Consider the following 15,457-nt stretch of genomic DNA (forward strand, 5'->3'; position numbering starts at 1 on the left):
TGGACAGTGTTTTCCTGTGCTGTACCTTTTCTGTAAGACAATACACAAAAAATCTCCACCTCATGGACTAATTAGGCACCAATCAGAACAGCTAATTCGGAGCACTGGATAAAAAGGTTCTTAAAACACTTTATTTTGCCTGAAGTTCAGTGTAAAAGGAAATCCATTTCCCAAACACAGTTCCTTATGGCAAAACTTAGAATTTAGTGTAACAAGCATGGCAGTCAATTGTGACATTTCAATGTGAAACTAGGACTGTACAAAAATTTAAGTGCATGTTTTTTGCAACAAGATATGCATACATGTCAGGACAGAAGGGAAAACCAAACCAAACCAAAAGCTCAACAAAAAAAGACCCCAAACCAGGATCTAGTTCCTAAAATCCCTTCAAATAACTGAAAAGCATAAACAAAAATTCTACAGCTGGAGCTCTTCTCAATAGAATGCTACTACTTCTACTTTCCTCCATTCTTACTTTGGACTTGAAAAAGATAAAAAAAAAAGGACAGGGATATGACTTATACCAGTTCTCCCCCTTTTTCCTGCAAAAGACAAAAACATGGACTGAAGAAAAAACCCTTTTAACTGAAGTACTATCATAAAATCATAGAATATTCCAAGTTGGAAGGGACCCACAAGGATCATCAAGTCCAACACTTAAGTGAATGGCAGTAAACGCTCATATCCACCTATCTGATAAATAAGACTGGTTTTATGATGCACTAATTAATGAATTAATGGAGGGGAAAGAAAATATCAAATCAAAACAACAGCCCGTCCACTCCCTTCAGAACAAAAAAAAAAAAAAGAAAAAAAAAAAAAAAAAAAGAAAAAACAACCCAAGACTTCAATACTTAATAAGTTTCCTTTTGAATCCAGTCCAGCAAAATGCTACTAAATAGGAATAAAAACAAGTATTTCTGAGAGGACTTTTACTGCAAAGGAGTAGGTAGTTCCCCTTTCTAAGAAGCAACTTCAGACCTCAAATATGAGAAAGACTTGCTAGAAAGAGCCAATGAATATTTTCTGTGGAGTACACTAGCATTTCATGCATTTTTGAATGGTGAATATGTGCTACAGTATGAATTTAGGATTTTCCAAGTGTTACTTTTGAAATGAAAAAATGGAATCATAAAGACATGGGAATATAAAAAATGCTTTAGTTGTGTACTCAAATTTTTAGAATATTATCTACTAACTATTCAGTTTCTCCTCAAATTTTTCTAAATTGTTTTTCAGCACTGCATGTTATTTTTGTGGCATCAATCATTCTTCTAGAGTTGCACAGTGCAGAGATATTAAAAAATTCCTTATCGTTGGTGTATTATTCTATTTAAGATTTGACTCGCACCACTTTAAATTCAGAATACTGAGAAATATTTATGCAGAGTACACCATGTGTTAATGTAGATAAAACACGATTGAGAATATTCAGTATTATTTTACTGTAAGTGATAGTGATTCAAGCTCCTTTTGTGAACATGGGGGTGGGGGTTGCCATTTGGAATGGTCTTTTCTCTTTTTTTTTTTTTCTTTTTTTTTTTTTTTTTTTCATCATGAAGGACCATTGCCTTAGCTTTTTTGGTTATTGCTTTTTTTTTCTTTTTCTTTTTTTTTTTTTTAAGACCATTCCATTTCTTTATTTTTTTAACATCTTAAAGTCATAAGGACTTATATGCAAAGCAGTCATACACTTTATCATTAAAACCCATAGGTAAAATACGTACACAAATCCAACAAAAGGCTAGTACATAGTAAAGCCTAAGCATACTACTATGCAATATTATGAATACATAACTTTAGAGACTTCAGTTTAGTACTGTTATCTATTCATTTCTGAAAACATTCACAAAGATTTTAAATGCAAATTTTCATTCCGTATCTGGAATAGAACAAAAATTATCTATGTTATAACAACTTTTGGTCGTTTGTGTTTGACCAATTCAGTAAATTACAAAGAACCCAAAGAATTCTGTAACTTTCTGTAGAACTATGTAATAAAAACATTGCATATGTTCCTAGTATGATGTCTTTAGCAATCATTTACTGAAATGTAACTCAAACATCAATCTCTCAAAATGTATAACTGACCAGCTGCTTTTTAATCTATATCTGAATCCAACTTCATCACAAAACCCCTTTTAATACAAAGATGCAGAAGTACATTAGGTAATACTAATGCAACACAGGTGCAGTTCTAGCATTGTCGTTGATCAGTTGAATCATCTTCTCCATGAACGAGATTCATTCTCCTCTTCCTCTTCATCATCATCTTGAAGCAGTGAGTCATCCACCAAAGATTCTTCCTGAAACTTCAAGAGAAAAATGTGGTAACTGTTGTATCAGAAAACATTAAAAAACAAAAGCGAAAATACAGATCTCTTGCACTTCCACTTTAATAAAAAAAACAACCAATTTGGTTTGAACAGGCAAACATTAATGTTTTCAGGAAAGTACACTGGATGTGTATGTCTTACAGACATATATTACTAAATGGCAAATAAAACTTTTTTCTTTTCAACAGACTTCAAGATGACCATGACACATGCACCTCATCCTTAAACAGCTTTTCTGATTCTTCAGCAATACCATTCATGTCCAAGCTGCTATGTTCCCATCAAACTTAATATGCTATACTGAAAAGTAATAGTTTTTTGCATGTCCACAGTATCTATGTCTGTTTTCATCCAAGAGCTTAATCCACCTGTTCCACAGTATCAAAAACATTCAATCTGGGAATTTTTTTATTTTGACAGCTTAATCAAGATTGAAATCAATATAAAAATTTAAACAATTGAGGCAGGGCAACAGGTATTAAGAGAAATTCAGACAAACTCTGTATTTTCAATTGTGTTCCATAACAACATAGTAAGACTTCAAAGCCTTTAAATATAAGTTGCTTTAATTTCTATCTACATATAGGCACAGGGGTGTATATAAACCACCCTGTCTTGAGAATTTTTTGATAAACATAGCTAAAGAAAGGACTAAAATGCAAGTATGACTTTTCCTAGCAAAACTACCCAGCTTTTATATAGCAGCTGTGTTCTTTCTTGCTTATTCTTTGTGTCTAAAGAATTGTAGGTTTTTTGCTACAGTATTTCCAAATTCAGCAGGAAGTGTGAATATTGATTTGCAAAACTAAAAAGTCTTCTGAAAGAGAAGAGACTCTAGGCTAAAGAAAGCCTAGAACTAAGCCTTCTCTCCTTCCAGCAGGCTCTTTTACAAGAGGGAGAAACTACTGTCTTCATTACTCTTGCATACAGGAAGCACAGCTTCAAAAGGAGCTCTGACCCATGCTCACACCTGACATGCTGACCCAGGTTGACATCTGACCCATCTGTATGCCTGTGTAGACTGACCCTGACTAAAACACAGACGTTTTCTGAGGACTTAGATTCTTTCCTGGTATTCCGTGATGTTCAGTGAGCTAAAATACAACAGCGCAACAGTCCAAGAGGAGGAGTCCTGAGCAGTGCAGAGTGCAGAACTCTACAGAGCACAAGACTGAGGGATAGTAGAGGTGATCAGAAAGCCAAGCTTCCATACACGGGAACAACTATAGGGAGAGAAAATACCTGAGAGAAGTATGACAGTATCCCTGTATATTAGGTATCTTAAAGAAAGTGAAGAGAGAACATGTAGGTGGCAGATCTAATAGAACAGTTCTTATTCAGGGTAGACACAGTTGAACAGCAGCATTCCCTGTTACAAGACATTACACAGATTCCAAAGAAATCAGATAAATTAATACTATAAATACATGTCAAGTCCTTTCAACTACAAAGACACCACACCTCTGACTCAAGAGGTCCCTGAACTGCAAACCCCTGATGATTAAAAGCTTATCTCTACTTACACATTTTATACCCTTCCTAGGGTTCAGTTGTTGACTCAGCAGAGTCAACTCTTTTGTCAGGCACCCAGGTGTAGAACATAAGGCATCTAGGAAGACCAGATGCTTTTGTAACTAGCTGGCTACTCACCAAGGATTTTCTCAAGCACTCAAGTCCAAAAGACTATCCTCTTATTTTCATAAATGGACTGGGAACCCTGTTTCGTTATTAAGAATCTCACTTGGCTTAATTACATAGCTTCTTTTTTTTTTTCTTTTTTTCGAGACAAAGTACTCAGTTTCATTCAAGTCTTAAGCCTGCTACCTTCTCTAGCATAGTACTCAGCTGAACTAACATGGCAGCATGGATATGGAATAATGAAGGAAACCTTTTTCATCCGTTTACAACAGCTGCTAGAAAAACAAATTAAGTAAGTAGCTAGCAGATAACATCAATGAACAGCTAAGGGTTTTGATCCAAGTTCAACTCCTAGGTATTTTCCACAGGAATAATTAGCTAAGGCAGTTAAAAGGCAGATCCCTCTCTAGTTCACTTCACCTACCAACGAATCTTTACTTTCCTTCCTTTCCTCTGCTGAGATGTTTGCATATCCCTGTATGCCCTTCATTGCACAAAAAGTCTCCTTTGCAGACTCCTTGCATCAACACACTGCTGTTGAACTTCCTAGGCAATATTTCCCTGAAGGAGATGTGACAAAATACCTAAGATGCTCTGAAGATTGCGTAACATAGTCTCTCACCTCACTCACAGCTCATGACATCTGACAATACTTGAGGTTTGTGTACATGAGGAAAAGTAGCACTCAGTAAATTAGAATGCACAAATATCTCTCTATCTTCAACTGGCACACAAAAAAACAAATTAGCATTTTTGGAGACAGAAAGGCAACACACAAAGTGGCTTTCTTCAAGAAAAAGACTGAAAGTGAATTCCACCAAGTGTAAGAAAACTAACCAAATTTGGTTGTATCAAAACAAACTTGTGAAGCTGCTCCTGTGGTAGATCCGCCAAAATGCCAGAGGAAGAAGATGCAGACAAAATATTGCCATCGAGTAAGTCAAGGTGCACTTCAATTTTCTATGCCAATTATGTGGATACAGTTAACTGACAGTAAGTAGATTTGGAAAAAGATTGCTTAACTTTATCCCCAGGTGATATTTATCTTTCTGAATTCACAAGTATAGGTATTTTGAGCGTAATGAATCAGATTGCATTAATACATATTGCCCCACTATTCCTACATTAACCAATCAGGATTATTTGGACAAGGCTTTAGTATCTCTCGTGGACCATGGATGAAGACTAACACTCAGCAAGGGTACTTCAGATGTCTGAATTAAGTCAGAAAATGCTCTGAATTCTTCCTTCACCTGTATCCTCTGAGCTGTATCTATAAAGGAAAATTACAGTGTGAAATATGATCCTCTAAGAAAGCCAAAAGCAGATGGCACAAACCCATGTTTTGGATAAAAATCCTCTCTCTCTCACATGCAAATTCAAACTTGTGCCTTCTATTTTCTAGATACATCCTCTAATTTTTTTTGTTATGTGAGAAATGAAATATTTCTGCAAGGAAAAGCAAAGTATCTAGACTTTCAAAACCTTAAACCCTAAGAAATATACAGAAATCTACTTTCTGACATCAAAGTATGAGTTAGATTAAAAAATACAAGTATGAATCCACCAACAGATTTTCTTTTTGAAAAAATCTGTATTATTTAAACTTAAAAAAAGAAAAAATAGACTAAAAAATAAAGACAAAGCAAGCTTACTTCTTCTTCATCAGGTTCAGCTTCTTCTGTTTCAACAGCTGACATACTAGCAGCAGGCTTGTTCCATGCCAACTTTAGCTCTTGTCCTTTGAAACGAGCTCCATGAATTGCAGCCTGAAACAAGTTTAACTATCTCAGTTACACATGACTTTACAAAGGAAAGTCTAAGTTGCAACACATCCATACTGCTACTAGATTAAATGAAACAACTTCATTCCCTGCACATGGAATTCACACATCCTTTGAGGAAAATTATGAAAATACATTCAGAAGAAAATAAGCTTGGAAAACCATAAATCACTTGGTAATGTGGGTAACATACTGAACCAACACCTTCCTGTTTTTTAGTATTATTTTGCAGAGTTTCTCACCTTTCAAAGACAGACACAAAACTGTTAATGCATAACTTACTGGAAGAACTAAGACATCCCACAAATTATTTAACATATTTTAAATAACCCAACAACCAAACAACTGAAATAAAGCCACTTTGTGATTACAATTTAATCTACTGGAAAACGTTCCACTTCCCGTAAAGCTGTTGTAATTGGAATGTAAAAATTTTTAACTTATGGGATATTCATGTCTTTCTAAGCAGCAGCTACATTAAGTGGCTGCTTTGGAAATAGTATGTTCAAATTAAAGTAACATGAATGAGCATAAATCAGCGTTAGCAACATTCCGAAATAACCGTCATGGTCACAAAAGATTTATAGTACAATCTGAAAGTACAGCATAATGTGAAATGTAGAAACAATTACATGTTCAATGACATCTGAACATGAATTGTGTGATATTAAAGTCCCCAGGTATAAATTTTAAATCTGTACATATAAATTTATGATAAATTTAAAAGATTCTGTGCTTATTAAAATGCAGCTCAGGAGCTTTTTGTCCATGGTCTCATCACAATGTCACACAACTAGAATTTTTAGAAGTACTTATATGTGACATTTAGGTCCAGAAATAACTTGTAATCTTTGGAAGAAATTACTACTACATAAAAATGCAACATTTTGCAATAGGGAATCTTCCTGTTCCTTCTAGGCTAGAACATATATGATGATAAAGTCTAGGCCTATTTTCATTTAAGATGGTAAAGTATTAGCTGCATTTACTTCATAATTTGCCTCACAGAGGTTTTTCATGATTACCTTCTACAGCTTCTCAAATTGCCAGTCTTAATGCTTTAGTTGTAAACAAAGACATTGCAATGGAAATATATTTAATATTTAAGAATAACTTAAAGAAAATAAAATTTTTTCTAGATTTGACTGAACATAGTTTTCATAAAATCTTCATTTACAAAAGATGATGAAATTAGACGCAAAGTCTAAACAAACACAAAGCTGACAATTAAATGTTTTAATGATCACTAGAACCTGGACATCTCAAACAACGATCATGAATCCTGATCCTTGCAGTGAATCATACTCCATCTGGGAGAAATAAACACATTTCTGGGTAGTTCAAAAAAACAGATTATTGTTCTAGGTGACTTTTTTAGGGAAGCAGCACTTTCTCTCCACACTAAAGAGTATTTCTTAAATAAACTACAATGTTGAAGAATATGAAACTGCAAAAGGAAGTACCCACTACCAGGAAGCACCAAAACTAAAATCCCAACTTTAATTCAATTAATTTATGAATATACCAATTACAGAAGCTTTTCGCTTCGAACAGAACTTCTGTTCACTGTTGAACTGTGTTCCTTCCATACAGCCATACCATACTGTTTTTCCCATATCAGTCAGTATACACCATGTACCATTAATTGTACCTCCTTCTTTACAGAAAAAAAACCACTATCTCCATACAGTTAGTGCTCAACATTACTACATCTGAGTTTCACAAACAAAACAAAATAAATTCTGTGCTTTGTAAAACATCTTTGGCACATGCATACCAAAATATCTAACTATAAATTATACTTTAAGTGTTGAAAACTACTGTCCCCAGCAGTTAATCTGCATTGTAAATTGAAGTTATTTCTATCAATCACCTCACTGGCATCTCAAGACAAAAGAGAATAGTCTGGCCAGGTATGAAAACTGTGTTCAGGTAAACTCCACAAGATAATATCTGTGCAAAATATAAACATAAAATGAAATCTTTCCATACAAACATACTGCAAATATAAATCCATTCTTTCTATAGCCCCCACTACTTTCAGGAATACTCCATCCCAACAGTGACGCAAGGATTTTAAAGAAAAAAAATAATTTGCAGGAAAATGATATTCATTAATTTGTTCAGGATCACATAATATACCTGTATTATATGCCTATACCACGGACCAAGTAAAGCAGGAGTCCTGCTGAGCCAAATGTACTAAGGTCTAACAATCCATATGTAACGAGACTGAATCATAACGTAAGTCAACTCTGGATTTTGGTTTCTAAAAGTTACTTCTGTAATTCTATGCTTCTGTAATTTCACAGACTTCTAAAAAATACACTAAAACGGGAAAAAAAGAAACAGATCAAATCCCATTTACACTACCATGGGTTTTCAGATAAAGGTAAACCAAACTGATCCCAAAGTAAATATAAAGGTTGACTCTGCACGATGTCAGTGAAAGTTCAGATAGACTATGAAGGCACAAAGTCTTCAGGTGAAAAAAACCTGGCAATTAAATGAAAATAAAGCAAGACATCTAAGTCATCCAAGACATCCTAAGTGTTTCTCTTAATTTCCCTTACATCCTATACTTCACTTTACTATAAACTTAATTTTGTAAATATTTCAGTAATATACAGTTCTGACATTTTTGTTTAATTTAAACTTTTGTGTCAATTGTTTAAAAACAGCTAGCAGTATTACACTTAATCAAATACAGAAGTGTGACAAAACAGAAAGTATTGAATGCTGCAGTGTATTTCCAAGAAAGATTGTACTCACAGCTTCAGCTTCTGCTCTTGTTTTAAAAGTAATCACCGCATGGAGAGAAGAGTCATCTATCTGGCAATCTTCAATTTCACCATATTGCTTTTGATAAATAAACAAAAAGAAAAGTTTAGTAAAATAGTTCTCCCACCTCTAAAAATGCAGTCTTAAATCAATGCCCTCCAAAAAAAGTAGAAAATTGTAACAGTGTATATTTCACAGTCTTAATGCCAGAGTACCTGTTCTAGTGAAGAATACAGTTACTTGTACTTGCACTTCTAGAATACCAAAGTGCTCTCATCTCTGGATTTCCCAACTCCTATAGATATGAGGTAAAACTATGATAGAAATAGGCTACTCTGCTTCAGTATTTCTCTTCTGATTAGAAATAAGGGATGTTGAAATTACTGCATTAGCCTATTATGAAACTCTTCCACAGAAATATTTCTTGGGAGTCAGGAGCTATAGAAAAAGTTTGAAAATTTAACTGTATTTCAGCATCTTAATAAGATGACCTATCTATTCCTGTAATGGCCGAGATGGTGATGCTACCTTTGTTGCTGCCATCACTGTAAGCTGCAAAGACCAACAAAAAGCCCCATCTGTGCAGGTGGACTGAACTGCTGATGTAAAAGGGTTGTGGTATTGTATCACAGAAACAGAAATACAGTTCAGAGCATTTCTAATGGAATTTGAAGCAAGCTTAAAACACCAAACTTGCAACCTGCAAAATCCAATGATTAATTTTTTTCTCAGTGTTATCCTATTAACACTGTGAATGGAATTGTATTTGTTCATGTTACTAAGTTGCTTTTTGATTATTATTTTGGCTTGTTAAAGACAGTAAGTTTCCTATAAAAAGATAAACAGGTCATTGTTTGATTTTTTTTTTTAAATCTTCTTATATGACTGCCTGACAGGAAATATTAAGTACACTAACTGGAGTAAAATTTAGTGGACTAACTGGCTCCTGGACTTGTCCCATCAGAGAACCACTGCAATTAAATGTTGGGGAAAAAACCCCAAACAAAAAAAGGGGAGGATGGCACACCTGGAGATTCACATTATATTCTTAGCAATTATTCCAGAAATTAAGCAAATTTTTTTTTATTATATTCTTTCTTTAAATGGAGAATAAGTGTTTTTATAAATTCATGTTGATTCTTCGCTATTATAGTTGCAAAGAAAAATTTGCTAAAAATTATATATGTCAATTTATCATTTTTAGACTGAAAACAGAAAAAATAAGTAGAAAAAGATTTGACTTCTTAAGCTTAAGTACATGATTAAACAGAAATGTTTGGAATATCTACAGATAATTGCACAATTTTCACTGTGACTCAAAAATTCAGAGAGTTGGGCAAAAGCACTGAAAATGTTTGAAGAGAATTTTCATGAAGTATTTTTTAAGATACTTCAACGAAGACTAACAGGCTTCAGGTACTGAAAGTCTGGCAATAAAATCAATCTTTGTTCTCACCAACCCTTAAGTTATTTTATCATTCCGTACCTAAAAAATTGTAAAAAACATTACATATGCCCTGAGCAAAAAATATTACAAACCATTTTAAATTGTAAAAAAAAAAAAAAAAAAGATTCATTCCTACATAATATTTCCAGAATCAGGATAAAACAAGCCATTCAATGGAAGGAAAGGGAAAAAAGAAGTGCAGGTGCGCCATACCGCAAAATGAGGCAGAAGATCCTCTCTGTCACTTTCGGTGAAGGCGGAGATTTCCAGCGCCCTGGGCCGATGATCCACCACGGCGTGCACAGGAACGCCTCTGCCTCGGCCCCGGCCCCGTATTCCCCTGCCTCTGCTGCGCGATGCGCCCCGGCCTCTCGCGTGAACTCCTCTACCGCGAACCGAAGAGAGAATCCCTCGCTTGGCAGCCTAAGATATGTACATGTAACGGATCGAGAGATTAAAATTCACCAGCTACATATTTAGATAGAATTAACAAACACATATTCTGAAGTCTCCTAAAAACACAGCCCCAAGAAAACCCCAGAAAGAGCAGCTAGCAGGTCTTAAAAACAACAGAAGGTGAACATTTAAATAACATTCAAATGCTAATTAACTAAAGGTTAATTATTACCAGACCAATAATGGGATGGAAATAGGAAACAAGAATCAGGTATCAAAAGAGCCCTTATCTGTGAAGATTGACTCCTCACAGGAAAAATCACTGTGATACCACCCAGGAGGAGATCATTTTCTTATGGCTTTATTCATTAAATTATTCAGATAATTTTACAATAGTATCTAGTTTGCTTTTTAGTTTTTTATAAACAGAATATTGAGACATTTCAGTTTTTTTAGTTTCGTTCTTTGTTTGGGTTTTTTTAAACATCTTAAAATGTTTAAATTAGTAATTTGGGGCATGCTGACCCACGAAACAAGCTCTAACTATTAGGATTTTCCTTCAGTAAAGTCAGGGCCACCTGGAACAGAAAAACAGGTTATCAATCAAAGAAAGAACACATTAAATATTGTGGGAGTCAAAGTCTCAAGCACAATGTGTGAATAAAAGTTTTTAAAATAATTTTTAAGAATACTGAAGAATCAAACAAACATCAAAGGGGTGGGGAAAACCATACCCCTCTTGTAATCTGTACAAGGGATATATTTCATGCTGTTCCCTGAAACATGTAAGCGTGCATCACTGATGATCCTGTTTTTCTCCAGCTCCTTCTGGTGGTATTTGCTAAAGGCTTCAGAAAACTCATTTAAATATTACTGCCTGAAAGAGTTCTTTTCTATTTAACTCAAAATACAAACAGACTTAATGGGAGATGGAGTAGGTAGAATGAGTGCACTCAGCTATAATGTAACTTTATCTTGAATGTACACCTATTTTTCCTATTTTACATGTCATTCAATTCACATACTTTCTGAGATACAGAAATTATAAACAAGCTTTCAGTACATTTATCCAATATTACTCACCCTCAGAAAACTCAGTAACATAATCTTTTGTGTCATCTCTTTTCAACTAAGTTGGATTATTAGCAAAATTATTTTCACAATTACCAAAGCTGCATAACAAGTTTTAAAGTGCAACTTCACCACACATACGTGCACTGTATTCCTATGCAGTAATACATAAGACATGACCAAACTTCATTAAGTGTGATTTAAGCGACACCACAACCTGCTTAACAGTAAAAAGAGGTAAGATTATCAAGTGATTCAGGCATCTATTACACAATCATATAGGCAAGAAAGTGCAATATAACAGAAAAACACCCACAGCATTCATAATTTCTCAATTAGACACACATATGAAGAATTTTGTGCAACCATCTCAATTTTTTTTCAAAGCAAGTACTTGAAGAAAAAGCTGTGTTTCTACACATTGAATACTTCTTGAAACACTGTATCTGCTTTTGTTCTCCTCTTGAAACCAACACTATAGTATTATTACTTGGCACCTCAGGCTTTTTGATAAATCTATTAAAAGGATGCTAACACTTAAGAACAAAAGATTAAGCAGTGTTTCTTAACTTTTCTGTGTCAAAGACAAAACAACCTTCAGGCAACAATTTAAAAACATTCCACATTGTCAAGAAAGCACTACTACCACAAATTTAAAAAACATCATGTCATCTAAATAGTTACAGAATTTAAACAGATTAGCAATTGCAATTAAAAACAATACTATTTCTGAATTCCACTACAGTAGAGAAAGTGGTTTTTTTAAATATTACTGATAAATGTCTTCATCTACACGCAACTTAATACTGCACTCTGGATAAAAATAGTTCATGATACGATATGCACGCTAATCAACATAAAGGAAAATACTTGATTAAAAGCTAATTGCTACAAAAGAAGTCAAAAACATACTTCCAGCTGCAGTTCTGTATATTTTCGTCTTAATTCAGTAACTTCTTCCCCAGCTTGCATCTTCTTGTATAAATCCAGTTCAGTATCTAGTAACTCCTTCTGCATCTAAGAAATTGTTATGGTAAATTATTAGTTCCACAGTTCACATTCTCTACTAAAGAAACAATTGTTCAATAAAAAGCAGTAATTTTGCAGGTATACTGCTTATTACACTGGGTTTCCACCTTCAAAAACAAAACAAGCACAAGCTTAGGAGCCTTTGTGGCTAATAAGTAAAACTTTCATTTAAGCTTTGTATGCCAAACATTTTAGACTACCAAGCAAAGCCAGGCGTAATGCATTTTTTTCTAAAGATAGATACAATAAAAATTCAAGATTATATAGTTATGGCCATAAGATGAACAACAACAAAAAAAGGCAGTAAATCGATGAATTAATACAGAATCTATGATCAGTACTGAGAAAAAGTGTCTATGTTTATTACAGTGTCATAATACTAAAGCACAAATGGTAGTTCTGTTCAGACCACAGTGAAAAAATACAGGAAGTAACAAGACCTTTCCTAACAGAAGACTGGTCTCTGATGCACTCAGTTACCTTCCAGGACACAGTACCTTAGAGAAATTATTAAAGTTCAGAAAACACACATGAAACAGAAAGGTATCTCTGAACCCCAATTAGGACACGTTCACTGCAACCACTAAGGTGCAGGGAAAGATTTATGTGAACATGAAAACTTAATTTGAAGTTCCAATCCAAAGTGAAACTATTCTGTCTTCTTTTTTTTCATGGAAGAAGCAGAACCCAAACATTTCAGTGATATCACAAATGAAAGCTAACTATAAAAAAAGTTATGAAGGACTGTGAAACTCATTAAGTTTACACATGTTGATTAAAAACAACAGCATGGAATGTTTGCAAAGGCTGGATGTCAAGAGATGAAAGTTTTGTGCTTCTGACAGTTAAAAACCAACTACCACCACTGATAAAGAAAGGTGATTTTATTTTTTCCCCCCGGAATATTTAAAAGAAAAAAAAATGGAATATTCCACTGGCAGCTTCAACCTCAAGTTTATTCAGCCCCATTTTCTGATTATCTACTGCAACCAGATGAAAAAAATCCATTATCTCCTGTATAATGGTTTTCCAAATTTTCAAAATTGGAATACGAGTGTTTCTCTCAAATCCCACTGTGTTGCAATACATCACTGACACGACAAAGAAGCATTTCTGAAGTTTAATGATGACCAGCAGTTAGCACTCACAGAGCAGCCAGTGATACACTGGTGTAATGAAGACTTTCAAGGTTTATTATTAGTAATCTTAATGAAGACTTCTCTGTTACAGAGCTGTGTCAAGTCTGAAGAAGACAATATCTCCTTCAGGACACACCAGGAGGCAGCAAAGGTTTCTCACGTAAGGGGGATAAGCCTGTTGTAATCTGAATGAACTAGAAGAAGCAAAAATAGGTAATGATAATGGCACAGTCATGTGGGCCTCATCTTCCATATATTCAGGGTCTTCTTCAAAGCTGTCCAGTTCTTAAACACTTAAAAAATGCAAGAGAACCAAGATCAAAGTCTTTCAGATAACTGTCAAAGTTGTAAATTTCAACCAAAGGCTCTTTAAAATCCTCAGTTCCACAAAAGCAGATGTAGATCAGATGGAGCTGTTTCAGGTGCTGTTTCAGCAACAGTTTTTGCTGTTTCAAATGTTAACAAAACTGCACACAGATAATAGATACTTTGTCCACTATGAAGTAGGTTTACTTAAAATCTTCATTTTCCATGTTACAAAGGAAATGGAAAAGCAGCTCAAAAACTTCATATTGCTTCACTTTTTCTTAGTATAAACAACTATCACACAAGGAAGTGGTGGACCAGGTTACCAAGCAAAGGGTGATGTGGGCAGAAGAGATCTCCAGATAAACAAAACTGGGTTGAAGAACTATCTCAAACATAAACTTACCAATCATATAAATAAGAGAGGGCCTAAATAACAGCATCACAGGGGCAAGATCTCCTTCCTTTTCTGGGAGATCAGTGCCTCTCTAGAGAGCCTATAAACTAATACAAAAGACTTGTGGATGTCTGTGTGCAGTTACACGGCTACAATCTCCCTAGGACTACAGAAATACCACAGAAAAACAGACAATGGAGTGGTACAGTGGACAGTCTTTTAAGGAAGGACGAGGCAGGATGGCAAGGAGTAGGAGTTGCTCTTCATTAGAGAATGCAATATAAACACACAGAGCTCTGCCTGAGGACAGATGATGAGCCACCTGGAAGTCTGAGCCAGGTCCGATGGCAGACCTACGCAGGTGATACTGCAGTGTGTGTGTACTTCACACTATCTAGTCATGTAAAAGCAGATGAGGCCTCCTTTAGACAGCTGGCAAAAGCCTCCTATTAAATACTATGGGTCTGGGTAATTGCTGAAAAGCAAGATGATTTCCAAGAATTGCATCCTCCAAGTACAAGAAGATGCAGGAAATAAAGTTGGCATGATGTTTGCCTGGATGAACATGATGATTCTAGAAAAACTTATATTCAAACCCAAGGTATACAAGAGGTGGAGCACGAAAGGAACACAGCGCAATTGCCTTGAGCATACAGGTATTGGGTGGGAAAGCTGAAGTCCACCAAGGGCTTTGAATCTGGCAAGGGGGTGACAAAAAAGAAGGGCTTCAACATATCAATCAGCAGCAAGAGGAACACTATGCTGTGAAAAATGTGGTCTGACTGTTGGACACTAAAGAGGACTTGGCAACAAAGGACATGAGAACAGCGGAGGTACTCAATACTTCCTACTCCTTAGTCCATACTGGAAAGACTTGCTTTCATCAATCCCATATCCTGAGACTGGAAAGGCCTGGAGCAAGAACCATAGACTCATCAGGGTTGGAAGAGACCTTTAAGATCATCAAGTCCACCCATCAACCCAGCACTACCACTGCAACCCCAAAACCGTATCACCCAGCACCTGATGCAGACACCTGAAGCACCTTAAACACCACAGGGATGGTGACTCCAACACCTCTCTCAGCAACCTATTCTATTGTCTGACCACTCTAGCAGTCTAAGCCCATTTTC

General features: G+C 35.3%; 1 protein-coding gene across 5 annotated transcripts in view; it reads right to left on the minus strand.

The window, feature by feature from the left end:
- Window positions 1-851: 851 nt before the first annotated feature.
- RBM26 (RNA binding motif protein 26) overlaps window positions 852-15,457 on the minus strand; it is a 50,456-nt gene continuing 35,850 nt past the window's right edge. For all 5 annotated transcript variants that reach the window (XM_056486257.1, XM_056486274.1, XM_056486289.1 and 2 more), the window contains 5 exons: window positions 12,366-12,470; window positions 10,200-10,409; window positions 8,531-8,617; window positions 5,630-5,743; window positions 852-2,312 (listed from right to left, as the gene is read on the minus strand). In XM_056486257.1, the coding sequence (XP_056342232.1) occupies window positions 2,223-2,312; window positions 5,630-5,743; window positions 8,531-8,617; window positions 10,200-10,409; window positions 12,366-12,470 (606 nt within the window). In that variant the 3' untranslated portion in view covers window positions 852-2,222. The remainder of the gene's footprint in view (window positions 2,313-5,629; window positions 5,744-8,530; window positions 8,618-10,199; window positions 10,410-12,365; window positions 12,471-15,457) is intronic.

Source organism: Oenanthe melanoleuca, chromosome 1 (assembly GCF_029582105.1).
Source record: "Oenanthe melanoleuca isolate GR-GAL-2019-014 chromosome 1, OMel1.0, whole genome shotgun sequence".
NCBI classification, from domain to species: Eukaryota; Metazoa; Chordata; class Aves; order Passeriformes; family Muscicapidae; genus Oenanthe; species Oenanthe melanoleuca.